The following is a 13,582-nucleotide window of genomic DNA, read 5'->3' as shown; positions in this document are numbered from 1 at the left end:
AAATAAATTTTTAAAAAAATTGTAGCAGCCAACACAGCAATAGCTGTCCAGTGTGAATGAATGGAACTCATAGCTTCGTGTGTGTGTGTGTCAGATTGGCAAAAGATACAAATTTTTGGTGTGCCGCAGAATCGTAGTAATTAGTTTATATGTGCCATGACATGAAAAAGGCTGAAAATCACTGCTCTATGTATTTCCTAAAAACTGGTCATTAGATCTAGACTTGAGTTCAAAACCTTTTATTGGAATAGTTTATGGGTTGTTCCATGAGCTTCTTATTGCATCATTTCAAGAGGCACATAATGTCTAGTTACCCCACTTTTATGGATGCTGAGACTGGTCTGCGGGTCCTGATGCTGCCAACCTCATCCATTCGTTACAAACTTCCTCTTGACCTTTCGTCTTTGGGTCGGAGCATCCATTGATGATCTTGCCTAGAACCACCGCTTCATTAGGGGTCGTAAAACACCGATTTCCTCATACTGCCACTCCTTTTGAATTTCATTGCCGGTATTTTCCATAGAAAAACAACTTTCTTCCACCCACTGTGTGTAGCTGTGTGAAATATACTTCATCCAGACAAAAATAGCAATACCTGTGGGTCATTATTTCCCCTGCTCTCTTGATGATCACAGTAATATAATAATTGGCACCCTAGCCATCTCTCAGGGTGACATATTCGCTGCTGTACATCTGCTGAAACTCCTGACTTTTTACATATTTAACTTGTTTCAATCGATGTAATGTGATGCTCAAATTGTCCTACTTTTGGCCAGCTGGAAGCCTCTTCCTATCCATTCCTGAGCATTTTGTCATCCCAGTCATCCGGCCCTTCAAGATGCCCCAGGCTCATCTGGTGCATCTGCTGGCCCAGCTCCGGAGTTAGCCATCGCTCCAGACACCTCTGCCTCCCTTAGTGGAAAATGACAGAGGCCACATGCCAGGCCTCGGGCGAGTCACTGTTATCGGTTTTCATTGCTTCCAGGCTTTTCAGTGTGCTCAGCTAGAAGACACATATTTTTAGAACAAAATCATTTGTACAAACTTATATTTTCAATTCAAGTTTTAAAATCGCAGGGTTTTCCTTGCCTTATTTTTTGTTGTTTTATACTTACATCTCTTTTACGCCAAAAATCTGGCTTCATAACAACATTAGCATAATTACTTATGTGCTTTGACCTGCAGCGTAGTTAAGTGTCAAAGTAATAGTAGCGATATCACCAACAATGAGATTGCAGGAACAGTTTCAGATTTCTTGGGTTTGTTTTTTTTTTTAATTTGGGGTGTGTGTGTGTGTGTGTGTGTGTTCTTGTGCTTAGAAAATATCTGACAATGAATGTAAAGTCAAAAATTCTTTTTTTTTTTAAGAAAGCACTATTTTTTTTTACAATTTCATTTATTATTTATTTGTTTGTTTATCTATTTATTTTTTTAGAGAGAGTTGAAAGGAGAAAGAGAGGGAGAGAAACATCACTGTGTGGTTGCCTCTCACGTTCCCCCAACTGGAGACCTGATGTACAACCTATTCATGTGCCCTGACTGGGAATCGAACCAGCGACACTTAGGTTTGCAGGAAAAATTCTTCATTTTAAAGCCACCTGAAGTCATGTTTTGCTCTGTATGCTACAATTAGGCCCATTTGTTTTCATTTGTGCTCATTTTCGAGGGATGTGACTTTTATGTGGTTTTTATTCTGCAGCACATTTATCTGACTGCAAAGTTGAACATAAAACAAGAAAAATCTCACTCCATCCCTGCTCTTCACTCTAAATTACAATTTTTATTCGTTTTTTGTTTATTTTTAACTCCTGTGTCTCATTGAAAACATACGTATGTGTGTATTTGTCTATGTGTATGTAAAAGCAGCAAATCGTAAACATAGTTCTGCCCCTTTTTTAAAACGAATCAATATACCCTGGAGATCCGGCCCATTCATTGCTCTTTCCGTCTGCGTTATACCGGTGGGCGAACGCACGAGAGCTTACCCAACACTCCCCTGCTGATGGGCCCTCCTAGTGTTTCTAAGCTTTTGCTTTTGGAAAGAACATCACAGTGCACAGCTTGTACCGACATCTTTTTTTATTTTTGCCAGTGTGTCTTTGGGATAGAGCCCTAGAAGAGTGGTTGAGTTAAAGGACATGTGTGTGTGATTTGCTACAGGCTGTCAGACCCCTTCCATAGGGGTTGAACCAGCCAAACTGAATTTTAACAATGTTCAGTAAGGAGGTGTAAAATGCAGAGCCCCCACTCCGCCTACCACCTCAGCCTGGGGACTAGGCCAGCCTCTGTGCAAGGGACAGACCCACACAGGCCTCACACTCCGAGGCCCTGGGGGTCCCGGAGGGAACGTATATCCCATTCTCTTTACTTCAGCTGGAATAGACCCGTTCCCTGGGTATCCTGTTCCTCTCGGGCTGAGCAGAAGCTCTGGTGGTCAGTTTTTATCTTCTTCGATTGATAAGATACTTAAAAATGGATTACTCCTTTGGATGGCTGGTTTGGCAGACAAAGTGTTTCTAAGGCATGGGTCCTACGGGGAAATTACATTAGGGGCTCCGCAAGTGGATGTTTTTAAGTTTGTTGGTTTATCTGACCCTGGGGGTCTTTTTATTACCAATGGAAGGACAATTAACATGGTCAGGATGCTCTCAGTCTGTTAGTCAATCAACCACCATGGACTGAACATGCCCCTGAGTCCCCTCTACTCCCACCTCTAGGCAAGAAATAAAACCTCCACAGCCTGCAAGCTGAATCCAGCCAACAGTTGCTTGAAGTTTGGCTCACACTACAAACTTTGAAAAAAAAAAATTAGTTGCTAACGTTTACAAATCAGGGGGGTTCACATAAACATCCAGACTTCAGACATCTCTTGAAACTCTGGCCACCCACCCTGCTTTCTAGCATGGCAGCCTCTGGTCTGAGCTCAGGAGAGGCCGCCCTCTGTGGTGGGCCAGTGCTGCCCCGTGCTGGGGTGCCCCCCTCGCCTTCTGGGCCTTGAGTTCCTGAGCTCTGCCCTCGACTGCAAGCTCCCCAAAGGCAAGGACCGCCTGTCCTACTTGACCTTCCAGCATCTAGCCCAGACTCTAGCCTATAACGGGTCCTCAATAAAAGTGTGTGGGATGAATAAGATATCTTTTAGATGCATGCATCGCATTTCTTCTGATATTCAAATTATACTATTGTTGACAGAGAAGGAAAAGTCTGACTCCAAAAAACCTCCGCTGCCTTGCGGCATACCTCTTCAGGGGAAAGGCTAAGGGAGTAAACCCCGACAGAAAATCCGGAGCTGGAGTCCCTAAGGCGGTTTGACGTTGTAGTCAACACCGGCAACTCCTGCGGCGCACCTGAAGCCAAGCTGTATTGGCTCCGTCTTTCCCTTGGACCATTCAGCTGCGAAGAGAGGGGGGGTCTGCTGCATGGGCAACAGCAGACCCTCCATATCACCCTGCCCAGGCTCTGTAGCTTCAGCTCCACTGGAGAGGACACTCCAGCGTCATCGCAAGATGTCGATTCAACACGGGAGGAGACAGATACCGTGTCACTCCCGAGTCGGACTGCACAGCCATTCTCGGCGGTGCAGATAGACTCTTAAGAAGCTACACCATCGTCTCTCGAGACGGACGGCTGCCGACGACGACGACGACTATTGTTGAAAAAAACCATACTGTTGTAACGCTGCTCTAGCATAGGTTTGGGAAGGAGAATGGCATCATAAGGAAGCCCGATTTGTGCCGCCTCTCCCCATTACCTAAAGCCGCTCGTATGTCAGCGGGCTGCCCTGACGTCTTCACCCTGCCATTTGACCTCTGCTCCTCCTAGCAATCTCTCCGAGTGCAGACAGCAACGTGCGGCTCACAGGATCACTATGAAGACAGCATGAGACCAAGAATGTCAAGCATGGTACCTAGCATTGATTTTTATGACATGATTAGCTGTGTTTTTATCTCCAAGATAGCAAGCATCTCTCCATTCTTTGTTAAGATTGTGTGGTTTGGGGTTTGTTTGTTTTTTCCAGCCAAGCCCCAAGGAAGAGATTACAATAAAGATCTCTGTATTCTGAAAAATTTCTAAGTTCCTTCCTCAAGAACGCTGATGGGAATAAAGATCTTATCGGGAGGTTTGTATTTCTTCTTATCAGAGCCATCAACAGCCCCCCAAGGGGGTGATGAGGACAGGTGAGAGCAAATATAACCCGCAGCTCCCGCCCATCACTGCATGCTCAGAACGCCCTCGTCCCTGAGTGCGTGGGTCCAAGGAGAAAGCATGAAGTGGATTGGGTTCCTCAGCCTGGTGGCCCTCTCAGAGTGCTTGGTCATGTGAGTATGGGGACCACAGGTAGCACCAGCTCTCTTCTGGGCTCTTCCTCACTGTCCTCGTGTTCTTCCACCATCCAGGGGTAGAGAGGGGAATGCAGCCATTCCCTGTCTTGAAGACCAAGCCTCCATTCATTGATGAGTAGCTTGCCGTGTGCACTGTGGGGCCCAGGGGCCTTGGGACAGGCCCGTGGGGTTACACATTGGCAGGCGGCACATGGGCTCTGTGAGCAGGGTGTTCCCCGGAAATGTTCAGGGCACCACCCACGCGGCTGGAAGTGTGGTGCCATCTAGGGAGAGCGTTTCTCTCCAATTTGCTCCTAGGCCTTCCTGCTGCCCTCTCTCGGTTTCCGTGCATGTGTGTGTCCCTGTGTCCTCACTCCTGCATCTCCCTCCTCCATCTCTCCATCTCTTTGGATGTCTCTGTACATGCGAAACTGCTGGGTTGTTTTGTTTTGTTTTTTTCTATTTTGATTCTTGTTCCTCTAGCCTCTGAATTTTCCTGGTATATCCCCCGTCTCCTGGCCTCCTCTCTCAGCCTTCCCCTCTGCTTGCACCCTGGAGAGAGGCCAGGAGGGATGTTTCGAGGCCCGGTGCTGCCTTCACAGGCAGCGTGAGCACAGCCCAGTCACACATGCCCTGCATTTCAGATCTCTCCCCTGTAACAGAGGCTGATGGTCCCCACTTTACCTCCTCCCAAGGTTCCTTTGAGAAAGAGATGTGAGATGACAGTAGCCATAGTAAGGGCTGTCGTGGTCAAGATCGCCTCTGGGTCAGGTGTGCTACAGCCATCATGTCACTTAATAACCAAAACATTCTATGGGGGGAGGGGCATTATCATGCCACTTCTTTATAGATGAGGAAGCTGAGGCTCCAAAAGGCCGTATGACTTACCCAGGGTTACGACAGAACCTATATTCCACCCTAGGTCCACTGCCATGGTATTTCCATGTTGTGGGGTGGCCTGCCCTGATAATAACATGACATTCATAAAAAAATACTTGGAAAACGCTGAGTATGATGACAACGCAGGGTGTGGTGGTTACACTGAAACATGGGGCAGTGAATTGTTGTCTTATTTTTATTTGTTTCCCTCTGCCGATGAAAGAATCCCTCTGACGAAGATCAAGTCCATGCGAGAAAGTCTCAGGGAAAAAGACCTGCTAAAAGGTTACCTGGAGGAGCATCCTTACAGCCATGCCTACAGGTTTATTCAGAAACAGTCGGGAGTAACGTACAAATCCATGAGGAACTACCTGGATGTGAGTGCGCTGGGGGTAGCCCTCCACAGTGCCCCCTAGAGTCCTGGTCCAGCACTGGGGCTCATCTGGAGGCGGGAGCCAGGATGCTGGGGCTGAAGCCCCCGCAGGCAGCACAACTGGGGAACAGGGATCCCATCCCCAAATGAGAGGTCACTCCCACCCTCAACTCTTGGTCTGTGATGACTGGTTCCAGCAATGACCAGGTGGCCGGTGAATATCCACTTCAGTGCCAGGGATGTATCATTGGACAACTGTGAACCATGGCACTGGTTTGGCAGATTCTGTTCCTTTTGAACTAAACAAACCACTGAGTTATATAGTTGAAGGGTGAGCCATGTCTGATCAAACAACAAAGCCAATTGTGAATCAAGTTTGATACTCCAGGCAGAGGAAGTTCGGCCTCCACAGCCCTCAAAAATGATGCCAGTAAAAAGTTAGTGAGCCCCTACAGTGTATGAGGTTATATAATCACTGACATTATGGTTATTGTTCTTGATAACAAAGAGTCTCATCCCTTCAGCAAGAAGAGACAGAGAGGAAATAAATCAAATAAGGCCACTTGCATGATATGAATGTTACAGGTTTTGAATTTGGAGAAAGTGGCCTGGAGTGACCTAGGAAGGCTTCCTGGAGGAGGAAGCACTCAAGCTGGACCATGAAGGGTTTAGAGAGCTACAAGGGAGACTGGGGAAGTTTTCAAGTGAAGGCACTGGCCGGAGCAGTGGCTGTGCGGTGGGGTGGTTGGAAAGTGATTTCAGGAGACATGGGACATCCTGACAGAGGCAGGCACCCTGGGGCCTGGGGCTTGGCCTAACCACCCTTCTCTGGCCCCGGCAGATGTATTACGCTGGCAGCATCAGCATCGGAACACCCCCTCAGCAGTTCAAGGTCATCTTTGACACGGGCTCCGCTGACTCATGGGTGCCCTCCATCTACTGCTCCAGTCCTGCCTGTGGTGAGTGCCCCAAGCCCTGTCCCGGCACCCCTCCCCACCCCCAGTCTCCAGCAGGCTGATGGACACCCACTCTCTGTGTCTGCAGTTAAACACACGACCTTCGACCCTCGGAGGTCCTCCACCTTTCAGAGCACAAACCGGTCCTTCGCGCTGTACTACGGCTCCGGGAGCATGACAGGGCTGCTGGGCTACGACACCATCAGGGTAAGGCGGGAACCAGAGGCGGAGGCGGGGCTGGGTCTGGGGGCGACCTCTGCTCACAGGGCCAGATGCAGGGGCAGCTGGAAGCACCCGTCGTTCCCGACGTCTCCCAGCAGCTGGTCGCCTGCCTCATGGGGCTGTGTCTCTCGGGGAGATAGTGGTCCTGCTGCCAACCCCCCAGAATGGCTAACCCACAGAGCAGGTCGTGGTGTTGGAGGGGCTTGGAGGCGTGGACATGCAGCTCTTTTTCCCGTGGTGGGCTCCAGGCTGGTTTTGCTGGGAGCAGGGTGAGGTGAGGAAAAACCCATTTTTATATTCTCAGATTGTGCCAGGCCCTTTTATTGTAGTCACCTGTTTAATCCTGCAACAACCTCACATGGCAGGCGCTACTGTTACGTCCACTGTACAGAAGAGGGAACTGAGGTCCAGAGAGAGGGAGTGCCTTGCCCCGGGTCCCAGACAGAGCTGGGATGTGAGTCATGATTCAGGCAGGTGTGGGGCATTTTTCAGGAGAGGACAGAACTCATCTCAGGCCCCTGGGGGCTGCTGAGGGCTCCAGACACCAGAGCAGGTGAAGCGGGGGGCCACAGAGGCAGGAGGGCCCTGATAAACACATTCTTCCTTTGGGGGGCTTTGATAAAAACTGGGGCACCTCCCCAAAGTGCCTGAGGACACACACACATCCAGAAACGTGTTTCCCAGGCAGACTTCTCACCAGAACTCTGGTGGTTATATGGTATAACTTGCTTCTGTCCCCTGGGGGGTGCAGAATCCACCTTGAATTACAACGCATCCCCTCCACTTCTGTCATCAGGTCACGGCAATGCCAGGAAGAAAATGATCCTGCTTTCTGCTCATTCGGTCCTCAAGTAGGAACGCTTGGTCTCACTCTGAGACTCGGTTTCTCCAGCTATTAAAAAAACAGAGGAGAAAGCATGCTTTTCTAACTAGGATGATGTTCGCAGGAGGAGCAGGTGCTGGTTGAACTCCCCAGCAATGCACAATGCATTCCTGCTCTGGCTTGTTGTGACCATCTGAGGGCAACGCCAGTCACAGCCACGCCTCAGTTTATCCCTGGAGTGCTAGTGGTCTCTCTCTACCCACCTCCCCGCCAGCCCAGCCCCAGCCCTGCTTCCCAAACCTTTACAGGAGGTTACCCTCCTCTCCCACAGATCGGGAGCCTCGTCGGCCGATCCCAGGCGTTTGGCCTGAGCAAGACAGAGGTCAGCAAGGCCTTGGAATATGGGGATTTTGATGGCATCCTGGGCCTGAGCTACCCCAACATAGCGCTCGCTGGCACCACTCCCGTCTTTGACAACTTGTGGGTTCAAGGCGTCCTTTCGGAGAACCTTTTCGCTTTCTACTTGAGCAGGTAAGTCCGGGCTGGACAAGCCCTTTCTCCAAATCGGCTGTAAGATGCTTTCAGTTGCATGAAAAAATGATAGATGACCTGATCCACCAGTTTCCGGAGAGACAGTCAAGTCCAGGGGTCAGCACATAGTGGCCCAGGGACACCTGTTTTTATAAATAAAGTTTTATTGGAACACAACCCTGCTCATTCAGTTACGCCTGCCCATGGCTGCCTTGCTCTGCGGTGGCAGCATCGTGCAGCTGTGTTAGAGGCCATGCAGCCTGCAGAGCCCAACATAACGATGAACTAGCATTTTAGAAAGTGTGTTCGCCCCTGTAGTTCAATTCCCTTCTTTGATAGGAAACTGCGGCTCAGAGAGGACCTTTGCACAAAGTCGCCCAGGCGTACACTGGTAGCGGCAGGGCTCGAACTCCGCCCACGGGACTGTCCCCTGTGTGGGGTACTTAAGCCATCAGCAGGTCTTTAGACACCAAGCTCGACAGCAGGGAAAGCTAACGTCCCTGGCTGGCTGAGGGCCTGGATGGAATGAGGAGAGAGAAGCAGAGGCCGGAGGAGGAGGCTGTTGACAGCCTGCGTCTTCCCACCAAAGGCAGAGGTTGTCTCCATACAGCCAATTAGGAGGCAGAGGGTGTGGTTGAGGCAGTAGGCTCTGCGGGGACCCACGTTCCTAGCTCTAAGGCGTGACCTCTGAGACATTTGTACCCAATCAAAAGAGATGACTCATTCAACAAATATTTACTGAACACCTACACCTGCTGGGCGCTGCTCTGCTCACATGGAGAAGGCAGATGAGAGGGAGAAAGGGCAGGCAGAGGTAAATAAATAAAAGGAAAAGCTAACTCTGGATAGTCATTGGTTCTGGGAAAGCAAGAACACAGGTGGCAGGACAGACGGCGGTGAGGGCGGGGCTTCCGATGGGCAGTGTCGGGACCTCTCTGAACTGCGTGTTCGTGGTGGGAGAGAGGCCGAGGTCCGAAGGCGCCGCAGCAGATGGCAGGGGCCAGTGTGGCTGGAGCACTGGAAGGAGGAAGGCAGAGGCAGAGGGCAGGAGGTCTGCGGGAGGCAGGGGCAGGGCCACCCCAGGGTTTTGTTCTAGGCAGAGTGGAGGCCTCTGGCGTGGGGTTGCGCAGGGAAAAGACTGCGCAATCTCCGTTTTTGAAAGCTCACCGTGGGCGCGCGCGGGAGCACGATGGACCAGAGAGGAGGCAGGAAGGCCGGGGAAGAGGCTGCCGCGCCTCTTAGGAGGGAGAGGGTGGCCGCTTGGTCCAGGGAGGTGGAGGGAAGAGGGAGAGCAGTGAGGCAGTCAGCACACAGGGAGAAGGAAAAGGCAACAGGATGTGCTGATAGATTCGATGCCCCCCAAAGGAGCGGGGTGCAGCAGGGATGTTTCCTCCCTCACTAACATGTCACTGGGAGCCTAGGACCAGCTACGGAATTTACAGGAGCCAGCGCAAAATGAAAATGAGGGGCCGCTTGTTCAAAAAGTACTAGGGGTTTCAAGACAGGAACAGCAGGGGCGTGGGGCCCTCGGGAGCCTGGGCCCTGTGGATGGCACATGTCGCGGGCCTGTGAAGCCAACCCTCTGGGAGCCTGAGCACACAGCCCGAGGCTTCCCAGTGGCCTCAGCTCTTCAGAAAAATGACAGGCTAGACCCCTCTGTCACAGCACCCACCGGGAGCATCTCCGAGCGCTCTGGCGGCTGGAGGGGACCTGGCTGTCTTCAGAATGGTGGGCGGTCAAAGCCCAGTCCGACTGTCCATGTTCAAACCTCAGCTTTGCTACTCATTAGCCCTGGGACTGACCTTGGGCGAGTACTCAAGCCCTCTGTGCCTCAACCTCCCCACCTGTAAAATGGACACAACCATAGTGCCTACGCCACGGGCTGTGTGAGGTGTGGATAAGCAATCGCGGGGAAGAGCAACCCTGAGGCGTGGTGTGTCACCGAGCTTCAGAAAAGCCACGCATCGTCCCCCCTCACGAGTCCTCTCTCTGCCTCCCCTCTCAGCAACGGGAAGGTGGGCAGCGTGGTGATGTTCGGTGGCGTGGACAGCTCCTACTACAAGGGGCAGCTCAAGTGGGTGCCGGTGAGCAAAAAGGGCTTCTGGCAGTTCACTGTGGACAGGTAAGCCCCGCCCTCTGAGGGCCACACCAGCGCCACCCCCACACATACACACGCACAGAGGCACAGACACATGCCGACGTGAACAGACACTAAGACACACACTCAGACACAGACACGCATAGACACACACACCAACTCGGGTTCATAAACACCCCCTGATCAGGGTCCCGACCAGAGAAGCTGGCCTGGGCCCGAGTCACGGAGCACGATGACAGGGGACAGGCCTGGGGACTGAAGGGTCTGGGAAGAGGCTCAGGCAGCCTGGGAGGTCTGCTCCCAGCATGCTGTGGGGCAGCCACAGTGAGAGGAGGTCCAGGAGAATTTCAGGAGTCTGAACAGGGTTGTGACAAGGTGATGAACCATCCCATGTCACCAGGACTGAGGGTTCCCAGGACACAGGAACACCAGTTTAAAAGCAGGGAAAGTCCTGGGCAAACCAGAAGGCTGGTCACCCTAGAGGGAATCTACCCAGCATAGGGAGACATCAGCTTCATTCTGGAGACCCGAAAGCAAATCATACAAAAGGATATCGCCCCCATCCCATCCCAGCACCAGGAGATGTAACAGAGAGAATGAAGAAGCTGGGGATTCAGGAGCGGCCTGAGAACAAGGGGACAATAATTGATGGAATTCTGCATAATACCGCGTCCTTTGGAGGTCCATGTCCTGTCCCCTGGACTAGCTCAGGCATTCCCTGGCCAAGGGCCTCGGTGTCCAAGGAAGGGGGATGGGGACAACATGCAACTCTCTTCCCACCACTCTGAGCATCTGCTTTTCAGGAGAATCTCCATCTTCACTGTGTGCCTTTCGTGGCTGGTCAGACACCAAATACATGTCTTCAGCTGACCCTCATTCCCCCACTCGCTCATTCCGCAAACACATGCTGAGCATCCACTGTGTGCTGGGCATTTGCTCTCCCCATCTAGTAGGGCAGATGTACATGAGAGGTCAAGTCACACAAATCTTGAATTACCACTTTGATACGCTCTAGAAATGAGTAAGGGCACCCCAAGGGGGACCAAGAGAGGAGTCTGATCTAGTCAGTGAAGACTTCCCTGAAAAAGTGACGATTAAGCTGGAACCTGGAGGATAGGAGAAATTAGCCAGACAATGGGAGTAGGGGTCATTCTAGGAAGGGTGACCAGCAAGTGCAAAGGCCCTGAGGCACAAAAGAGCTCAAGGTATCCAAGAACTGAAAGGAAGTCAAAGAAGACCAGTGGGATCAGAATAAAGGGAAACAGAGGAGGGCATGCGCTGAGGGACTGGTTTGGAGATAGCCAGGGAGGGGGCAGCAGCGGGGGGAGGCTACAGAATGATCTTGGTGACTTCTTTGTCCCCCTGTCTCTCAGCATCTCCATGAACGGGAGGGTTATTGCTTGTGAAGGCGGCTGCCAGGCCATTGCCGATACTGGGACCTCATTGCTGATCGGCCCAAATTACGATATCTTTGACATCCTGAAGACCATCAACGCTGGGATCACCAACACTGGCGAGGTGAGGAGTCCTGCACAGGGTCACTCCTGGGCTCTGCACACACAGCAGGGTCAGCTAGACCACCATCTCCCTCCCTCTTTCTCTAACAGTACGCCGTAGATTGTAAAGCCATCAACACCCTGCCTGCCATCGTCTTCACCATCAATGGCTTCATGTACCCAGTGCCAGCCAGTGCCTACATCCGGAAGGTGAGGGGCCAACCCTCAGGGCTGGTTCTCAAAGCTGGGACTGGTGGGGCCCACGGGGCTGTGGCTGGGAGAGGCCCCCTGTAGGCCAAGCCATGCCATTGCAGGTGCTGCCAAGCTCCCCAGGCTGGAGGGGCACTTCCCACAGAACAAACCTCTTGATATGACAGCAAAGGGCAGGCTTGGGGCATCCATCATCCTCAGATAAATGTGGAGTGACCACCCCCATGCTGGCATGGTGCTAGGCTCAAGGAGACAGGATACTAATGGCTTCTGCCCTCAAAGAGCTTCAGTTCAACCAGGGCGCTTGGATGGATGATCATGGAAAGTCAGCTGCAGCAATCCTGGCAACAGGCAAAGGAATAGGGACAGGTGGGGTCGACTGGGGACAGTCCCAGTGTGTGGTCCCACCCATAATTTTTAACTGTATTCCCTTCCCATCTCGAAAGTGTCCTGATTCCAATGATAAATCATATGGTCACCCCAGTCCTAGGTTGCTAAGCCCCAGCTCCCCCTCTGTGAAATGGGGTACCAGCTCCTCCCTTTGTGGGGGTGGTTAGATGCCAACATGAATAAAGGATGCATGGTGCCCACAGTGCCTGGCACATAGCTGAGGCTTAATAAATGCCACTTCCCCATGGGAGTTCAGAGGAGGTGTGAACGGACTCAAAGGAGACCTTGAGGAAGAGAGGAATTTAAATATTTCTAAGCCCCCAGACTCATGGAGGCACAAGGAGACCCAGGCAGGCCTACACTAGATTCCATGCAAATGGCACCCCAGAGAGCTGGGCAAAGGGGCGTCCGGGCAGATCCAGTGTGACGAGGGCTAAAGACACAGGGCGCTCCAGGGAAATCAGCCCACCCAGCTTGGAGAGGCCAAGGTGGGGGGGGGGGCATGGATCCAGGAAGGCTGCCCAGAGGTGGCTGCGCTCAGTCTTCAAGACTGCATGGGGTGAAGGGGAGAAGGAAAGGCATGCTCTGCAGCTCAGTTCCTGGATAGGCACCCCACTTCTGTCGCCGCAGAAAGAGCCACTTGGCTCATAGGAAAGCCAGGAACCAAGTCTGAGAAGTGGCCGGCTCTTGATCCTGAAGGGCGTGGCAGGTGCGGCCTCAGGCTGTGTTTTCTTCTCCTGCAGGGTCTCTTTGACACCTGTTACAGCAACTTTGATGACTCCTTAAGCCACTCAAGCCTCTGGATCCTGGGGGACGTCTTCCTGAGGCTGTATTTCACCGTTTTCGATCGGGCGAACAACAGGATAGGCTTGGCTCCCGCGGCTGCATAAATGCTGGCGGTGCCCCAGGAAGCAGACGGGCCCTCCCCGGCCCACTCACACCCCACTCCAGACATACTCACACATGCAGTCGAGGCGTTCCCGCCTGGGGGCAACAGCTGGGACTACGTCTGCTGCTCTGCAAAGCCCTATTCTCGGCAGGAAATAAAGGATCTCATCTCCGATGGTGCTAATAGAAATGGTGCCTGTCTTTGGGTCTGGGAAGTGCCTCAGAATCAGGCAGGGCTCTAGAATCTAGTCTGGACCGCACGTGAGAGGAGCCCAACTCCAACTGGCTTAATCAGAAAAGGACACTTCTTGGAAGGAAACTGAAGATCCAGGATGTAGGAACCAGAGCTTGGTGACTGGACCCAAGAAATCAAAACCCATCAGCTCACTCTTTCTCT

The 13,582-nt window shown here is 51.9% G+C and overlaps 1 protein-coding gene across 1 annotated transcript; it reads left to right on the top strand.

Annotated features, from left to right (window-relative positions):
* Positions 1-4,263: 4,263 nt before the first annotated feature.
* LOC150017689 (pepsin F-like) lies at positions 4,264-13,358 on the top strand. The gene is made up of 9 exons (XM_090267474.1): positions 4,264-4,316; positions 5,422-5,575; positions 6,413-6,530; positions 6,616-6,734; positions 7,904-8,103; positions 10,109-10,225; positions 11,575-11,719; positions 11,809-11,907; positions 13,041-13,358. Exons 1-9 carry the CDS (start codon positions 4,264-4,266, stop codon positions 13,185-13,187), a joined length of 1,152 nt encoding a protein of 383 aa, XP_090123600.1. The 3' UTR covers positions 13,188-13,358.
* The last annotated feature ends 224 nt before the right edge of the window (positions 13,359-13,582 follow it).

Source organism: Furipterus horrens, unplaced genomic scaffold (genome assembly GCF_987537825.1).
Source record: "Furipterus horrens unplaced genomic scaffold, mFurHor1.1.pri manual_scaffold_2, whole genome shotgun sequence".
Classification (NCBI taxonomy): domain Eukaryota; kingdom Metazoa; phylum Chordata; class Mammalia; order Chiroptera; family Furipteridae; genus Furipterus; species Furipterus horrens.
This window is presented reverse-complemented; position numbering and strand designations above follow the sequence as displayed.